The following is a 16,237-nucleotide window of genomic DNA, read 5'->3' on the forward strand; positions in this document are numbered from 1 at the left end:
CTCCTAGAGTGTAATGCTGCAAATCCCCATGGATGCATAAAGGTCAGCCCTTGTTTAGCTTCAAAAGCTTTGAATGTCCACCGTTCTGCTTCTGAATCTTCCCCTCGTGAGCCTCCTTTGTGGAATTCTGGGGGTGCTTCCTGCAGCAGCCAGGGTGAATGATTCAGTGGTAAACCTTCCCATCAGTTCCCGCCCAGGCTTTTTTGGAGATAAAGTGGAAAATGCTGGAAATGCTTCTGGAAAGTCTGAAACCAGCACTAGAGCATATACCAACTACCCCCAAATTTCCTCAAACTTTGCTTCGAATAAGGCAACCCTCTCCTTCCCTGCTTCCATAGATTGCCCAAGAAATTCTCATCCCTCGGATGGGTCCATTGAAGCTCGCCCGGTTCGTGTTCATGTTCCTCTTCTTCCCTCAGCTCTCTGTTCCTCGATCCCCCAAGAAAATCAGATTCAGTCCAGTTTGGGCCGTTCAGGAGGTAGCAAAGATTCTTCTCTTTTGGCTCCTCTTAACCCTTGGAAAAAACTCCTCACCCCTCAATCTGAGCCAACTGAAACCAAGCTTGATCATATCTCCCCAAAAGAAGATGAAAAAGAGCACATGGAGCTCCTGTTCCAGGATGAGGAAATCCAAAAATCTGAAACTAGATGGGAAAACAATCTACTTGGTTATTTTCTAGGAAGAAGGCCCTACATCATTTCTCTGAGAGATAGCCTTATGCATAAATGGAAACTCCATGGTGACCTTCAGATATTATCCTTAGATAATGGCTTCTTCCTTTTTAAATTTTCTGACCCGGAGGATTGTTTGAGGGTCCTCGACGGTGATTCCCATTCTGTTGGAGGTACCTTATTCTTCATTGTTGGGACCCTGATTCCCCTCTTGAGAAGAAGAAGCTTACTGACGTTCCAGTTTGGATTCGTCTTGCCGGTCTTCACCTCAAGTTTTGGAGTCACCATTGTCTCAGTAGAATTGCTAGTATGTTGGGGAAACCTTTGTACATGGACTCCCACACTGCGGATGCCACCAGACTCAAGTATGCTCGCTTTTGTGTTCAAGTAAATGTTGATCAATCCCTTCCTGATTCCATCAAGTTGAAGACCTCCAAGGGAGAGATCAACCAACCGATCACTTATGAATGGAAACCGCGAGCTTGCACAAATTGTAGGGACTTTAGTCACATCTCAGAAAACTATGATCTTATCACAAGGCAGCCTCAAGCTCCGATCCGTAAAGAATGGAGGGAAATTCAAAAGCACAGGGATGCCACCCTTCCCCATCCCCATCCATCTGATTCTTCTCTTATACAGAATATTCCCAAGGGAAGGGAGGATCTCCATCAAATTGCCATCAACAATCCAAATAGATATGCCGCCCTTGCAGCCAAGGAACCTGATCCATCTATCGACAGCACCACCTGGCGTATTGCAATTCAAATGGAGAAATTGAAATCAGTCTCATCCCCCTCTGCTGCGGAAGATGAGGTTTGGCACCTTGTCCAAAAAAAGAGGAACAAAGCCCCTCTATCTTTCCTTTCTCCCACATCCAGCGGCCTCCACTTCCTCAACCTCGGGAAAAGGTAGTGGTGGTTTTTTGCTCGCTTCGGGTGGTTCTAAGGGCTGTTTGAATCCCCTGGTTGTGTTTTTCTTTTGTTGTTTTTCTTTGTGGGATTTTGCTCTGGGAGTTTGCTCTCTTGAGCTTTTTTGTGTTTGGGTTGCCCCCCTTTCGACTTGTTTGGGGTTGTCTCGTTGGTTTGTTTTCTGCTCTAGTTTGTTAGAGCTTGTTCTCCCCCTCGTCCCTGTGAGGGGTTGTCTTGATCTTATTGCATACCTTTTCTCTTATTAATATATCCGGTAGGGGTCCGCCTAACCCCAGCTTACCCATCAAAAAAAAAAAAGTGTCCTGGCCAGGATAAATGGAACCTCCTGACCCAGGCATCCCAAATGTCATTGATTTTAGTTCAACCTCTGCTTTTGAAGCAAGCTTAGGACGAGCTAGTCTGCGATCTTCAACCTGTAAGGAAGATAGAGTTGTTTCCTCCTCCATAGGAACTTCACCTAGTGGGAGCTCCCCTCAACTCCCTCTCCTTGAGGTAGGTCCCCAGCCTCCTCGAAAACAGAGTTGATTGTCTCTGGAGCAGGTAGACCAGATTCTGTATCCTCCCAAAAGTTCAGAAAAGGAAAAAGCTCACCCTGTTACTCAGATGAAATCCTCTCATAAGAAAACTAGGAAGGCAGCTCGTATTCCCATCCTGCAGACTCCCCCTTTGGAAGGAGACATTTAGGTTAAAATGGCTCCTGAAGGCCTCACAGTCAACGATTTTATCATCTCAGCTCCTACAGAAAAACCTCCAACCTCCCCTAACATGGAACAAGCAAGGAAGAAGAAGAACCCTGTGTGCTCTCTTTATCCTCTGGGTAATAGTGAGGGAAACGATCTTGGACCCTTTCCTGCCCTTGCAGATACGGTGAGATCATCCCCCCAATCTAATGGTCCACCTATCTCCCCTTCTAGTGCGGGCCCACAAATTAATATCAAACTCGCTGAAGCGGGAAAGGTGGAAATTTTTTCCCGCCCAGAAAATGGGTCTATTTTTGAACGACATTCTCAGTGTCTAAATGGCCTATCTGCTGGTCAATATGAAATAGCTTCTGATAAAAGTCACACTCTTAGTGATCTGCAAGATCCTGGAGCCTCCGTTTCTACCCAGGGAAGTGCTGGAGGCAAGGGCGAAAATTCAAAAACCCCCATACATCAGTGGAGGTCTCTGTTCTTCAGAAGTGAGGAGAAAGAATCGACGAAGCTACGCTTTCGTCAGCCGAGCATCACGGAAGAAGGTCATAAAAAGATTTTCTTTGCAGACGAAGAGGTTGTGGAGATTGGACAAAAATGGACCAATTCGTTGGTGGGCTACTTCATAGGTCGTAGACCTTATTTTGTTAATATTAGAGAAAATTTGTTGAAAAAATGGAAGATCAAGGGTGATCTTCAGGTGTTCACCCTGAATAAGGGATTCTATCTGTTCCAGTTCTCCTGTGAGGAGGACAGTAGATATGTCCTTGAGTCTTGCGACCATTCCTATGGGGGCAGACCTATAATTCTTCGCAAATGGTGCCCTGATACCCCTTTAGAGAAACTCAACCTCACCTCTGTCCCAATTTGGATCCGCCTCCCAGGGCTTCCTCTTCAGTTTTGGAGTGCTAATGGGATTAGCAAAATTGCCAGTTACATTGGAAACCCCTTATACATGGACTCTAAGACTGCAGATACTACCAGATTGAGCTATGCCAGATGTTGCATCGAAGTTGAACCTGGGAATCCTTACCCTGAGGCTATTCACATCACACCTCCAAGGGAGTCCACAATCAAGAAGTCCAATATGACTGGAAACCAAGTGCTTGCAAGCAGTGTAACAATTTCAGCCACACATCTGACGCTTGCCCCAAAAACAATATACAAGTCAGAGAGCAGAAACCTACCCAAGTTTGGAGGCAGGTGACAAGGGATTTAAAAGGTCCCCCCAAAGTTGCAGAATATGTTAACAATGGTAAGGATCCTGAGGAGGAGACTCTTGACCCTTCTTCAAGTGACCCAGCTGTCGCAGAATCTGATAACAATGGTAAGAATCCTGAGGAGGAGATTCTAGACCTCTCCTCAAGTGACCCAGCTCAAAGCAAGGATACCTATCCTGTTAAAGCTCTTTTTCTTAGCCCCAGCATTAAAGTGCAGAACAGCTACATGGCTCTAGAGAACCTTAATGATTCAGAACCTGAGGAAAGTCCAGTAAATCTTGAAGGTCAAAACCAGGAGGTTCAGGACCTGAATGGCACTGCTAGTTCCCAAATCCATGCCTGCGAAATGCCTCCATCAGGTAGGCCCACTAAAATTCTCCCACCCTGTTCTGATGGTAGTTCTAGGAGCATGGAATGTTAGGGGCCTTTGCTCCGAAACTAAAAGGGGGGATATAAAGAGAATCATCCAAGAGAACAAGCTCTCCCTCATTTGCCTGTCTGAAACCAAAGCTATGAAAGTCGATGTGCAGCAGTTCTCGTCTGAAATTTGTGAAAATTGGGATTGCCAAACAAATTATGAATTCTGTGTCAAAGGAAGAATCTGGGTCCTCTGGGACCCTAAGGTGATAACCTTTCAAGTCCTCTATATGACTTCCCAAATTATTCATGGGGAATGTCAATTTATCTTGCCTGGTCACTCCATTAAACTCTCTGCTATCTATGCCTCAAACGATGCATTTGAGCGCAAACAACTCTGGTCTTCTTTAGTGGGGCTCGCTTCAGCTGCTCAGAAGCCTTGGATTGCTTTGGGAGATTTTAACATCACTCGATTTGCTGATGAGAGATGGGGAGGAGCTGATCCTAACACCTCTGACATGAATGATTTCAATGATTGTATTGAGGATTGCTCTCTTCTAGACTTAAGATCAGTTAGCCCTCTCTTGGAATAACAGATCTCGCACTGGTCACCTTAAACTTCGAAGACTTGACAGAGCTTTAGTTAATGAGGAATGGCTGCAATTTTTTCCAATCTCTTATGTTCACTACAATAATTCTGGCCTATTTGATCATTCCCCTATCATTGTCTCCACTTCCCCTGTGCATACTACAGGAGGAAAACCGTTCAAATTCCATAACATGTGGCTTTCTGACACTTCCCTCTATGAGGTTGTTGAGAGAGCTTGGAATTTGAAGATCCGTGGGAACCCAATGTTCAAAATCTTCAAGAAACTCCAAGGTACTAAGAGAGCTATCAAAAACTGGAATCAGAATAGCTTCGGGAGGGTGGACATCCTAGCTCCTCAACTCAGAAAAGCTTTAGATGAGATCCAAACTAAGGTTGGGTTGGACCCTCGAAACATTAGACTCAGAGCTGAGGAACAAGACATTCGGGAGAAGTTCACCCGGACAGCCAAGCAGGAGGAGAGTCTGTTTCATAAAAAATCCAGAGTTGACTGGTTAAATCTTGGTGACTCTAATACTGAGTATTTTCACTCTGCCATGTCCATGCGAAGAAACCAGAACCAGATTCAGGCGATTGAAGACTATAACGGAGAGATCTGTACTGAACCCAAGGGAATTGCTGACATTCTGGTTAACCACTTCTCTTGCTTGCTTAACCACAATATCCCCATGATTGGAGATCTTCCTGAACCTCAGTATAAGTTGTCTCCTGATGATGCCCAAGACCTTGTTAGGCCTTTCAAGGCCGAGGAGATAAAGGAGGTGGTTTTCAAAAGTGATGGGAATCGGGCCCCAGGCCCTGATGGTTTTAATGGGGCCTTCTTTAAGCACTTCTGGTACCTAATCGGGGAAGAGGTAACAGAAGCTATCCAGTATTTCTTTCGATCTGGCAACCTCCTTCCTGCCTTCAACACCACTTTTATAGCCCTGATTCCAAAATGTAGTGGAGCCTTCTCCCCCAACCATTTTAGACCCATCTCCTTGTGCAATTTCTTCTATAAAATCATAACCAAGCTTATGGCTTATAGATTAAGCAAAATTTTGAACCAGATTGTCAGGCCCAATCAGTCTGCCTTCATCAAGGATCGATTAATCCAAGATAATGTCCTCCTCACTCATGATCTATGTCATAACTTCCACAAGGTTTCCAACACTAAAGCCTTATGTTTAAAGCTAGACCTGAAAAAAGCTTATGATTATGTTATTCATGGAGCTCTCCTTGGCTTCATGAGTAAGATTGGCTTCCCCCCTATGTGGTGCACCTGGATTTCTAAGTGCATTGCCTCTCCTTCATTCTCGGTTCTTCTCAATGGATCCCCGAAGGGATTCTTTCAGTCCACTAATGGGCTAAGACAAGGGGACCCCCTGTCCCCTCTGCTATTCTGCCTGGTAATGGAAATCTTCTCCTGCATGCTGAATTCTGCTCAAGCCATGGGTAAAATAAAAACTCCATTTTCCAAAGGAAATCTCAATATAAACCATGTCATGTATGCTGATGATGTAATGATTTTTATCACCCCAGATATCGAATCTGTTGCAGGTATTAAAGACTGCCTCCAATCCTTCAAGCTCATTTCTGGTCTTGATGTCAACGTTCAGAAAAGTGAAGCTTTCCTACCCGGCACTACTGACCAACTCAAGAACCAGATCTGCTCCTCCCTTTGCATCAATGAAGGATCGCTCCCAATTAAATACCTGGGCCTCCCCCTGATTACCAAGAGACTGTCCAACCAAGATTGCCAACCATTATTAACCAAAATTCGGCGTAGGTTGAGCATGTGGAATAACAAAAAGCTATCTAGGGCAGGGAGAATCGAACTGATCAAAGCTGTCCTCACCTCTTTCCAGATATACTGGTCTGCAACCTACAACATCCCCATGGAAATTCTGCTCGATATCGAGAAAATGTTTCGAAACTTCCTTTGAGGGGGGACTGACCATCATAAAAAAGTACTATCCAATTGCTTGGGAATCGGTCTGTCGGCAAAAAAAAGAAGGTGGTGTGGGGATCCGCAGAGTTGTTGACATCAACAAAGCCTCCCAATTGAAACTCCTCTGGCACATTGTTCATAACAGGACATCCCTGTGGGTTAGATGGTTTAAAGTCAAATACCTAAAGAAAAGTAATTTCTGGATTTAATACCATCTCATCCTCATCTCAAAACTTGGCTAAAAGCTCCTTCACATCATCTCTAGGGTTTCCTATGTTTAAAAGATGTATGTCTTACAAAGATTCTAAAATAAGAAACTTTCTATTTTTTCAATCTCAATCCTTAATCAATTAAAACTAAGATTCAATATCATCTCTTCCTCATTCCAAAACATGGCTAAAAGCTCTTTGACATGTCTAGAGTTTACTAAGTCTAAGAGATTGATGTTTTATAAAGTTTCTAAAATAAGAAACTTTATTTTTTTCAATCTCTATCCTTAATCAATTAAATTTAATATTCAATACCTTCTCATTCTCATCCCAAAACTTGGCTAAAAGCTCGTTGACCTCATCTCTTGGGTTTCTTATGTCTAAAAGATGGATGTTTTTTAAAGTTTCTAAATTAAAAAACTTTTTTTTTCGATATCCATCATTTATCAACTAAATCAATGATTCAATACCATCTCATCCTAATCTCAAAACCGAGCTAAAAGCAGCTTTACAACATATCTAGGGTATCATATGTCTAAAAGATGGATGTGTTACAAAGTTTCTAAAATTAGAAACTTTCGATTTTTTCAATCTCCATCCTTCATCAACTAAATCTAACATTGAATATCATCTCATCCTCATCTCAAAACTTGGCTAATAGCCCCTTTACACCATCTCTAGGGTCTCCTATCTTTAAAAGATGTATGTTTTATAAAGTTTCTAAAATAAGAAACTTTCTATTTTTTCAATCTTCATTAATCAACTAAATCTAAGATTCAATAACATCTCATCCTCATCTCAATACTTGGCTAAAAGCTCCTTGATATCATCTTTAGTGTTTACTGAGTCAAAAAGAAATATATTTTACAAAGTTTCTAAAATAAGAAACTTTCAATTTTTCCAATCTCCATCCTTCAATCTACAGTTCAATATCTTCTCATCCTCGTCTCAAAACTTGGCTCAAAGCTCATTGATACCATCTCTAGGATTTCATATGTCAAAAAGATAGATGTTTGATAATGTTTCTAAAATAAAAAACTTTCTATTTTTTCACTCTCCATCCTTTATCAACTAAATTTAAGATTCAATACCCTCTCATTCGCATCCCAAAACATGGCTAAAAGCTCGTTGACGTCATATATAGGGTTTCCTATGTCTTAAATTTGGATATTTTATATTGTTTTTAAAATAAAAAACTTTCTATTTTTTCAACCTCCATCCTTCATCAACTAACTCTAAGATTCAAAATCAACTCATTCTCATCTCAAAACCTGGCTAAAAGCTCTTTTTTTTTTTTTTTGATAATTGAGCTGGGATTTAGGTAAGACCCCTACCAGATTTGATTAAAAAAAAAAACAAAATACAAAAGGGGTCCTAGAACAAAACCAGGCAGAAAAAAGGGCACCCACCCAAATACAATCGAAACCCAGAAAAGAGAAAAATTACAATCGAGGATGCTGGAATTCCGAGGAGTCTAGAGCCATACAGTCCAAGAGAAGAGGAGAGATAGTAGGAAGGTCGAGATCTTCACCTTTATACGAGAAATCAAGTTTAGAAAGGACATCAGCCACTACATTTCCTTCTCTCCAGATATGGGAAGCTTTCCAAGAGTGGAAATTCTGCAGCGATCTTCTTATATGTGCCAGGACAGGGATAGCCTTCCACGGGCATTGAGCATTGTTATTAATAATGTTTACCGCCAATGATGAATCCGATTCAATCCAAACTTTTGAAAGCTTATGTTTTGCTGCTAGTTGGATTCCCATTAGAATAGCTTGCAGCTCAAGGAGGTTGATTGGATCCTTTTCAGTACAGACAGTAGCTGAGAACCATTTTAGACAGTGGCCCTTGTGGTTTCTAATGACGCCTCCCAAACCCCCTCTTCCATTCGAAAGAGAAGCATCAGTGTTAATCTTAACCCAGGGATCGGAGGGCTTTTCCCAAATGCAAAACTTGGCTGTTTTTTGCTTCGAGTAGCAGGGGAGATTTAAAAATTTTGAGCAACAGATACTGTTTTGATTTACCAAATCATTTCTTTGCAACTCTATGAGCTTGGTCCTAACAATAGCCAGAATGTGGGCCAATGTTTGCTGTTTGTGTTGGGGAGCCTTGCCATGAGCTCTTTCATTTCTTTCCAACCAAATAGAATAAATGGAAGCCTGGAAGAGAAGACGAATAGCAGTACTGAGCTGACCTTTACCCTTGAAGCTGTTTCTGATCCATTCTTCTTCAGAGTGCAGATTCAAGATTCTCCTTTTAATTTTCATGTTCTTTAGAATAATCCCCCAGATCCATTTTGAGTACCCACATTCGAAAAAGATGTGATCTATGCTTTCCGAGCTATGCAAGCAGAGAAAGCATTCCGGAGGAAGCTGGGAACCATGCCTCATTAATCTGTCCTTTGTGGGGAGCCTTGAAAGGAATGCTTGCCAGCAGGAGAAGGAATGCCTTGGAATATTTCCCGAGAACCAGATTGTGGAGTGCCAGCTCACTTTTAGATATTTATCCCTGATTGATTCCCATGCAGATTTCAAGGTGAATTTCCCACTGGGAGTCGGCATCCAAATAGCAGAGTCTTCCAGAGAAGAGTTGATCAGGGCAGAACTAAGAATTTCCTTTAGTTCCCTATTCTGAGGCTGATCTATGAGACTGCCCCATGCCCCATTTTGAAATAAGTCTTTTACTGAAGCATTTACTGGGATATTACTGGCAAATGAGCCTATAGAAGATTGTTGCTGAATGATTCCTCCTGGATGCCAAGGCTGCTTCCAAAAATCAATACCAGAACCATCACCAATTGAGTAGCACACAAATGGTTAAAGGCAACTCCTAGCCTGAATAATGCCCCTGAAACCCCAAGATGGCTTGCAAGGGCTTTTCATAAGCCAGAGATTCCGCCCCTTGATATACTTTTTCTGAACCCATTGAGCCCACAAGGACTTGTTACTAGCCACAATGTTCCAAAGAAGTTTCATCTTACTAGCTTTATTGAGGTCTAATAGCCTGCGAATTCCAATGTCCCCCTCTTCTTTAGTTTGGCAGACAACCTCCCAGGCAACAGGGTGATAGCACTTCTTTGAGTCTGAACCTGACCATAGGAAAGTCCTGCAAATGCGCTCAATTTCATTTATGGAGCTTTGTGGAAGATTAAACGCAGCAGTCCAGTATAGGTGAAGGGAGTTGAGGACTGATTGGATCAATTCCAGCCTCCCAGCATGAGATAAATGCTTGTTGTTCCACGAGGCAATTCTTTTTCTGATTTTTGTGATCAAGGGTTGACATTGCCTAGAGGTGAGTCTCGAAGGGATGAGAGGAAGGCCGAGGTAAGTAACAGGGAGGGTCCCCTCTGGGATCCCCAAGGATTGGGTAATGCTTTGTTTCAAAGAGTTATCTACCCCAGAAAAGAACACTTCACACTTAAGAAGATTGATTGAAAGACCAGAGCAAGCAGAGAATTTGTCCAAGCAGTTGGTAATACCACTCGCAGCAATTCTATCAGCACTGGCAAACAGAATCACATCATCAGCAAAGAGCAGATGGCTGATTTGAAGGTCTCCCCTCCTGAATGGAGTGCGAATTTGATTGGACCCCATGGCCTCATTGAAAATGATAGAAAACATTTCCATAACAATAGAAAAAAGAAGAGGAGAAAGGGGATCCCCTTGTCTAATTCCATTATAGGATAAGAAAAACCCTTTAGGAGACCCATTTATAAGGATAGAAAAGGAAGGATCAGAGATGCATTGACTAATCCAAAGACACCAGACTTCATTGAAGCCTATTTTTTTCATAAATAAAAGAAGGCTATGACGGCAGACATTGTCAAAAGCTTTACGAATGTCAAGCTTAAGACACATAGCAGGGGAAGAAGAACCATTCTGCTTATGGAAATTATGAATAAGGTCGTTTCTGAGAAGAAGATTTTCTTGGATGAGTCTGCCCTCCACAAAGGCAGACTGATTTGGGCTTATAATGTCGCTGAGGACCCTTTAAAGCCTGGTAGCCAAAATTTTTGAAATTATTTTGTATAAGAAGTTACAGAGGGAAATAGGCCGGAATTGGTCAGGAGAGGTAGACTCAGGGGTTTTTGGAATAAGACAAATAAAAGTGGAGTTGATTGATTTCAGAAGCTTACCTTTTCTGAAGAACTCAAAAATCGCAATACTGACCTCATCACCAATTAGGTACCAGAAGGATTTGAAAAATTGCCCATTAAACCCATCAGGGCGAGGGCTTTTTTCCCCATCACATTGCTTGATCACCATATCAACTTCATCTCTCAGGACAGGTCTAGATAACCAAACAGGTTGGGCATCAGATAGCTTTTTGACAGGTTCAGTAATAGCAGACGGCTCAGGAGAGAGATCATCAGAGTTCAGGATGCAAGCGAAATAGTTGACAAAAGCATTGGCAATATCTGCAGGGTTAGAACTAATCTCTCCATGGTCAGTTGTAGTCCATAGATGTTGTTTCTGTTCCTCCTAGCATTAACCGCAGCATGGAAGAACTGTGAATTGGTGTCACGCCTAGTAAGCCAGTTATTTCTAGTCTTCTGTCTCAGGATTGCTTCCTCCTGTCTTGCTGTAAGGATAAAAAATTCTTTAAGATCATCAGCTTTCTCTCTCAGCTCTAAATTGCTTGGATTGGCTTTAACTTGAGCCTGCAAATCTTCCAAGTTCCTCCTTATCACTGGAAGTTTAACATCCACCCTTCCAAAAATACCCTTGTTCCAGATCTTTATGGCCTCCTTAACAAGCTTTAGCTTTTGAGTGATTCTGTACATGGGGGAGCCACTGACCTTTTCGTTCCAAGCTCTTTCCACCGTTTCATAAATGGATAAGTCTTCTAGCCAGACATTAAAGAATCTGAAAGGTTTGGGACCATTAGGGAGTTCTTCTTGCAGGAAAATTACAAGAGGAGAGTGGTCAGAAATATTTTGGCTTTTGTATTTCACAAAGGAGGCAGGGAAGGCTGAGATCCAGCCATCATTGACCAGAGCGCGGTCAAGTTTTCTGAGCTTTAAATCTCCAGTTCTAGAATTGTTAGACCATGAAAGAGTTTCTCCAACAGAGTTAAGATCATGAAGAGAGCAATGGTCAATGCAGTCATTGAAGTCTTCCATATCTTCTCGAGTAGGGCAGGAACCCCCAAATTTCTCCCCCAGGAATCGAATGATGTTGAAGTCGCCACAAGCTATCCAAGGTAAACCAGAATTTGGGATGGATTTAAGGGACTCCCACAATCGTCTTCTTTCCCTGCCATAATTATGAGCATAGATGGCAGAAATCAGAAATTCTTTGTTTGTGTGCAAAAGTTGGGCTACCATGAATACACTGATCAGAAATGAAAATGGGAATGAAATTTATGGCACCCGGATTCCAGATGACCCAGATTCTACCATTGTCAACATATTGGTAATTTGTGACACATTTCCAACCAGGAGCCAATTCAAAAAGATAGGGAGCCAGCTTATTCTCAGTAGCTCTAGTCTCAGTAAGACAAAGGAGCTCAAGATTTTAGATTTTAATGAGGTGCTTTACTTCTTTTCTCTTCTCAGAAGTACCAAGTCCTCTGATGTTCCAAACAGCAAATTTGATCATCATTACAACGGAAGAATTTGGGCTGTACTAGCAGCCACAGGGGCAGAGAGAGAAGAAGAGGAAGCATGGACAGCAGAGATGGGTGACTGGTCAGTTTCAACGGAATTTTCATCAGGGATCCTAATTAAATTTGGGCCAGGAAGGGATTCAGCAGAAATATTACACTGCTTTTCTATAGGAGTGCTATCTCTTGGGGTAGAGTCTTCCAAAGGGCTTTGGTTGGGAAGAACGGGGAGGTTTGTATCTATGTCATGGACAGGTGATTCTCTGGGTTCAAAATGTTCTTCTTGAAATGATTGGGGGTAAGGGTTATTACAATGTTCAGGATCTGTTGCAAGTATATCAAATTTATTTTGCAGGGCAACAGGATTTAGGACAGATGAATTGGCACAAGAATACTTATTTGAAGACTTAGGGGAGGATGGGAGAGAATCATTTGACTTTTTTTGGGGGTATCAGAGGAATTATCAGGGTTTTTTGGGTCAGGGAGAGTTTCTGATTGAGCATTGACAGGTCTCCATTCCTTTTTCTGGATAAGTTTTGAAACAAAGGTTTTTGTTGGACAAGAGTTTTCAGAGTGGGAGAAGGTTTTACAGGATTTACAAGCTGAGGGTTTCCAGTCATAGACCACTTCCTGAGCTTGGATTCCTCTGGACGTTTGAATAAGGACAGAATCAGGGAGATCATCACCAACATCGACTTCTACACAAAGTCTAGCATAAGTTAGCCTTGTAGCTTCAGTAGTCATAGAATCCGAGTAGAGAGGGTTACCAATGATACTCCCTATTTTGCTAAGACCCTTCTGATTCCAGAATTGCAAAGGAAGGTCAGGGAGCCGGATCCAAACAGGGACGGATTGTAGGTCGATTTTTTCAATAGGAGCCCCAAACACCCATTTCCTTAGAAGCAAAGGTCTGCCACCATAAATCTGATTATTTTCAAGGATGAGAGTGCAGTCCTCAGGGCAACTGAATTTGAATACAAAAAAACCCCTGTTTAGAGTGAAAATTTGAAAATCCCCCCGAAGTTTCCATTTTCGAGTTAGATTTTCTTTGAGAGCTACGAAATACGGCCTCTTCCCGAGAAGGTATCCGATCAGGCAGTTTTCCCATCTCCGACTTCCTTCGACTTCCTCTTCATCTTCAAAAACAGCCATTTTTTTTTCCTTCAGGATTCTTGGACAGGGTAACTCGATTCAAAGAAGGATCAAGGTTAGATCTGGGCGAAGAGAACAGAGTAGCCCAAGGTTTAACGGGGGGTTTGTTATTGCAAGGTCTCTCCTCTGGGGCATTTTGATTCTGCTGCATATTCAAGGAAGTAACAGGATTTTGGGCTTGCAGTGGCTTTAGAGGGGTTGCAGAGGGAAAGTGGGATGCTGAGGGGAGGAGGAAAGTAGCAGGCTTTTCAGGTCCCAAAATCCCTGAACTATCAGAGGATTGATTGGGGGTAGAGAAGGTGAATGGAGGGATTTTTTGGTTTTGCAGAGGGCGAGAGTAATTCCCAAGTTTGAGAGGGAAAGCTGACTGGGTTTTGTCTTTTCCAACTTGAATTTTTTCAAATTTGGCAGCTTCAACGAGCTTTAGATTAGGGGGAGGAGAAGAATTGGAGAGCTGGCCTTGAGATCTGAACCCTCCTTGGGCCACGAACCCAGAAGGTGAGCCATGAGGTCTGGACCCGGAAGGTGAGGCTTGAGACCCGAACCAGTAGGTGGGCCTTGGGCCCCGAATTCGCCAGGGTCTAGCAGGTCCTGAAAAGGTCTAATTTCTGATAGGCTTTGGGAACTGGAGTGGCCTACTGGGTTAGACTATCCCCAATTTTTTCGGCAAGAACCTCCGGCAGGAGGAAGAGGTTAAGCGAGGATGGAGGGGGAGGTGGTTTAGCATGGGGGATTTCTGGTCTATGGGAATAAGTTTTTGGTTTTTTTTGGGGTTTTTGGAGATTTGAGGAAGGAGAAGGATTTTTGACAAATTTTTTGTGAAGCCTGGTTCCCTTCCTGAAGTGGGTTTCGGGATTAAAATCAGTGCCAGAGGCAGGTTCTTTCAGGGTTCCATCTCGAAGAGCTTTAAGGCAAGGGAAAAGGAGATCATTTTTAACTGGAATCTCAGATATCTGACCTGAAAAACTAGCAGGATTTGGATTTGGGAAATCGGCTCCGGCCGTCATACCAGCACTCAATGCAATTTTTGATGAGCCAAGGGTTTCAAAGTGATGGAAGTAGCTGGGAGATGGGGATTCCTGCATCGGCCAGCCAAAACCATCTGAAGCCAATTGTCCTTGATTCAGAGACGGAGTACTTGACGATTCACAAGGTGATTCCATCGACCAGAATCTGCCATTGGGGATGAGGTTAATCGGCCAAGACCATGGAGAATCTCGAAATCATATTCTGCATCCAGATCACCAGCTGCTTTGGGAGCAAGATCAGGAAGAGAGGGAGATTTTCCAGGGTCAGGGGGACGAGGTTCTCGGGAGTCATTTGCAATGGGGGAAGGACCCATATCCAGCAAAACTAAGCTGGAAAGAGGGAGGACCTACAAGGGCTTGGGCCCTAAGCTTTCCGCCGGCAAAGCCGGAGGAAGAAGATGAACTTGAGAAAGTTTCTCTCACTAGAAAGTCAGTTTCTAAAATAAGAAACTTTCAATTTTTTCAATCTACATCTTTCATCAACTAAATCTAAGATTCAATATCATCTCTTCCTCATTTTAAAACACAGATAAAAGCTCATTGACACTGTCTCTAGGGTCTCATATGTCTAAAAGATGGATGTTTTATAAAATTTCTAAAATAAGAAACTTTCTATTTTTTCAATCTCGGTCCTTTATCAACTAAATCTCAGATTAAATACCCTCTCACTCTCATCCCAAAACTTGGCTAAAAGCACGTTGACATCATCTCTAGGATTTCCTATGTCTAAAAGATTGATGTTTTATAAAGTTTCTATTATAAGAAATTTTCTATTTTTTCAATCCCCATCCATAATCAACTAAATCTAAGATTCAATATCATCTCATCCTCATTCTAAAACATGGCTAAAAGCTCTTTGACACCATGTCTAGAGTTTACTAAGTCTAAAAGATTGATGTTTTATAAACTTTCTAAAATAAGAAACTTTCTATTTTTTCAATCCCCATCCTTAATCAACTAAATTTAATATTCAATACCCTCTGATTCTCATCCCAAAACTTGGGTAAAAGCTCGTTGACATCATCTCTTGGGTTTCCTATGTCTAAAAGATGGATGCTTTATAAAGTGTCTAAAATAAAAAAAACTTTCTGTTTTTTCAGTCTCCATCTTTTATCAACTAAATCTATGATTCAATACCATCTCATCCTCATCTCAAAACTCGGCGAAAAGCACCAGGACATCATATTTAGGGTATCTTATGTATAAAAGATTGATGTTTTATAAAGTGTCTAAAATAAGTAACTTTCTATTTTTTCAATCCCCGTCATTCACAAACTAAATCTAAAATTGAATACCATCGCATCCTCATCTCAAAACTTGGCTAAAAGCTCTGTTACACCATCACTACAGTTTACTAAGCTTAAAAAACGGATATTTTATAAAGTTTCTAAAATAAGAAACTTTTTATTTTTTCAATCTCCATCCTTAATCAACTAATTCTAAGATTTAAAACCCTCTCATTCCCATCCCAAAACTTGGCTAAACGTTCGTTGACATAATCTCTATGGCTTCCTATGTCTAAAAGATAGATGTTTTATAAAGTTTTTAAAGTAAGAAACTTTGTATTTTTTCAATCTTCATCCTTTGTCAACTAAATCTAAGATTCAATATCACCACATCCTCATCGCAAAACATGGCTAAAAGTTCCTCCACGCCTAGTCAAGGGTCTCCTATCTCTAAAAGATGGATGTTTTATAAAGTTTCTAAAATAAGGAACTTTCTATTTTTTCAATCTCAATCCTTCATAAACTAAATCTACAATTCAATATCATCTCATCCTCGTCTCAAAACTTGGTTCAAAGCCCCTTGACACCATCTCTAGGGTTTCCTAAGTCTA

The 16,237-nt window shown here is 41.8% G+C and overlaps 1 protein-coding gene across 1 annotated transcript; it reads right to left on the reverse strand.

Moving 5' to 3' along the window:
- Nucleotides 1-10,991: 10,991 nt before the first annotated feature.
- On the reverse strand, nt 10,992-11,942 carry LOC143859593 (uncharacterized). Its single transcript, XM_077370251.1, has one exon. It carries the CDS (start codon nt 11,940-11,942, stop codon nt 10,992-10,994), a length of 951 nt encoding a protein of 316 aa, XP_077226366.1.
- Nucleotides 11,943-16,237: the final 4,295 nt, after the last annotated feature.

The sequence above is a fragment of the Tasmannia lanceolata genome, unplaced genomic scaffold (genome assembly GCF_043159265.1).
Source record: "Tasmannia lanceolata isolate RefF3 unplaced genomic scaffold, GAP_Taslan_0.1 ptg000035l, whole genome shotgun sequence".
Taxonomy (NCBI): Eukaryota; Viridiplantae; Streptophyta; class Magnoliopsida; order Canellales; family Winteraceae; genus Tasmannia; species Tasmannia lanceolata.

Excerpts from the sequence above, each read along its gene's own strand:
- LOC143859593 (XM_077370251.1), bottom strand. The coding sequence starts at position 11,942 with ATGGTAGCCCAACTTTTGCACACAAACAAAGAATTTCTGATTTCTGCC.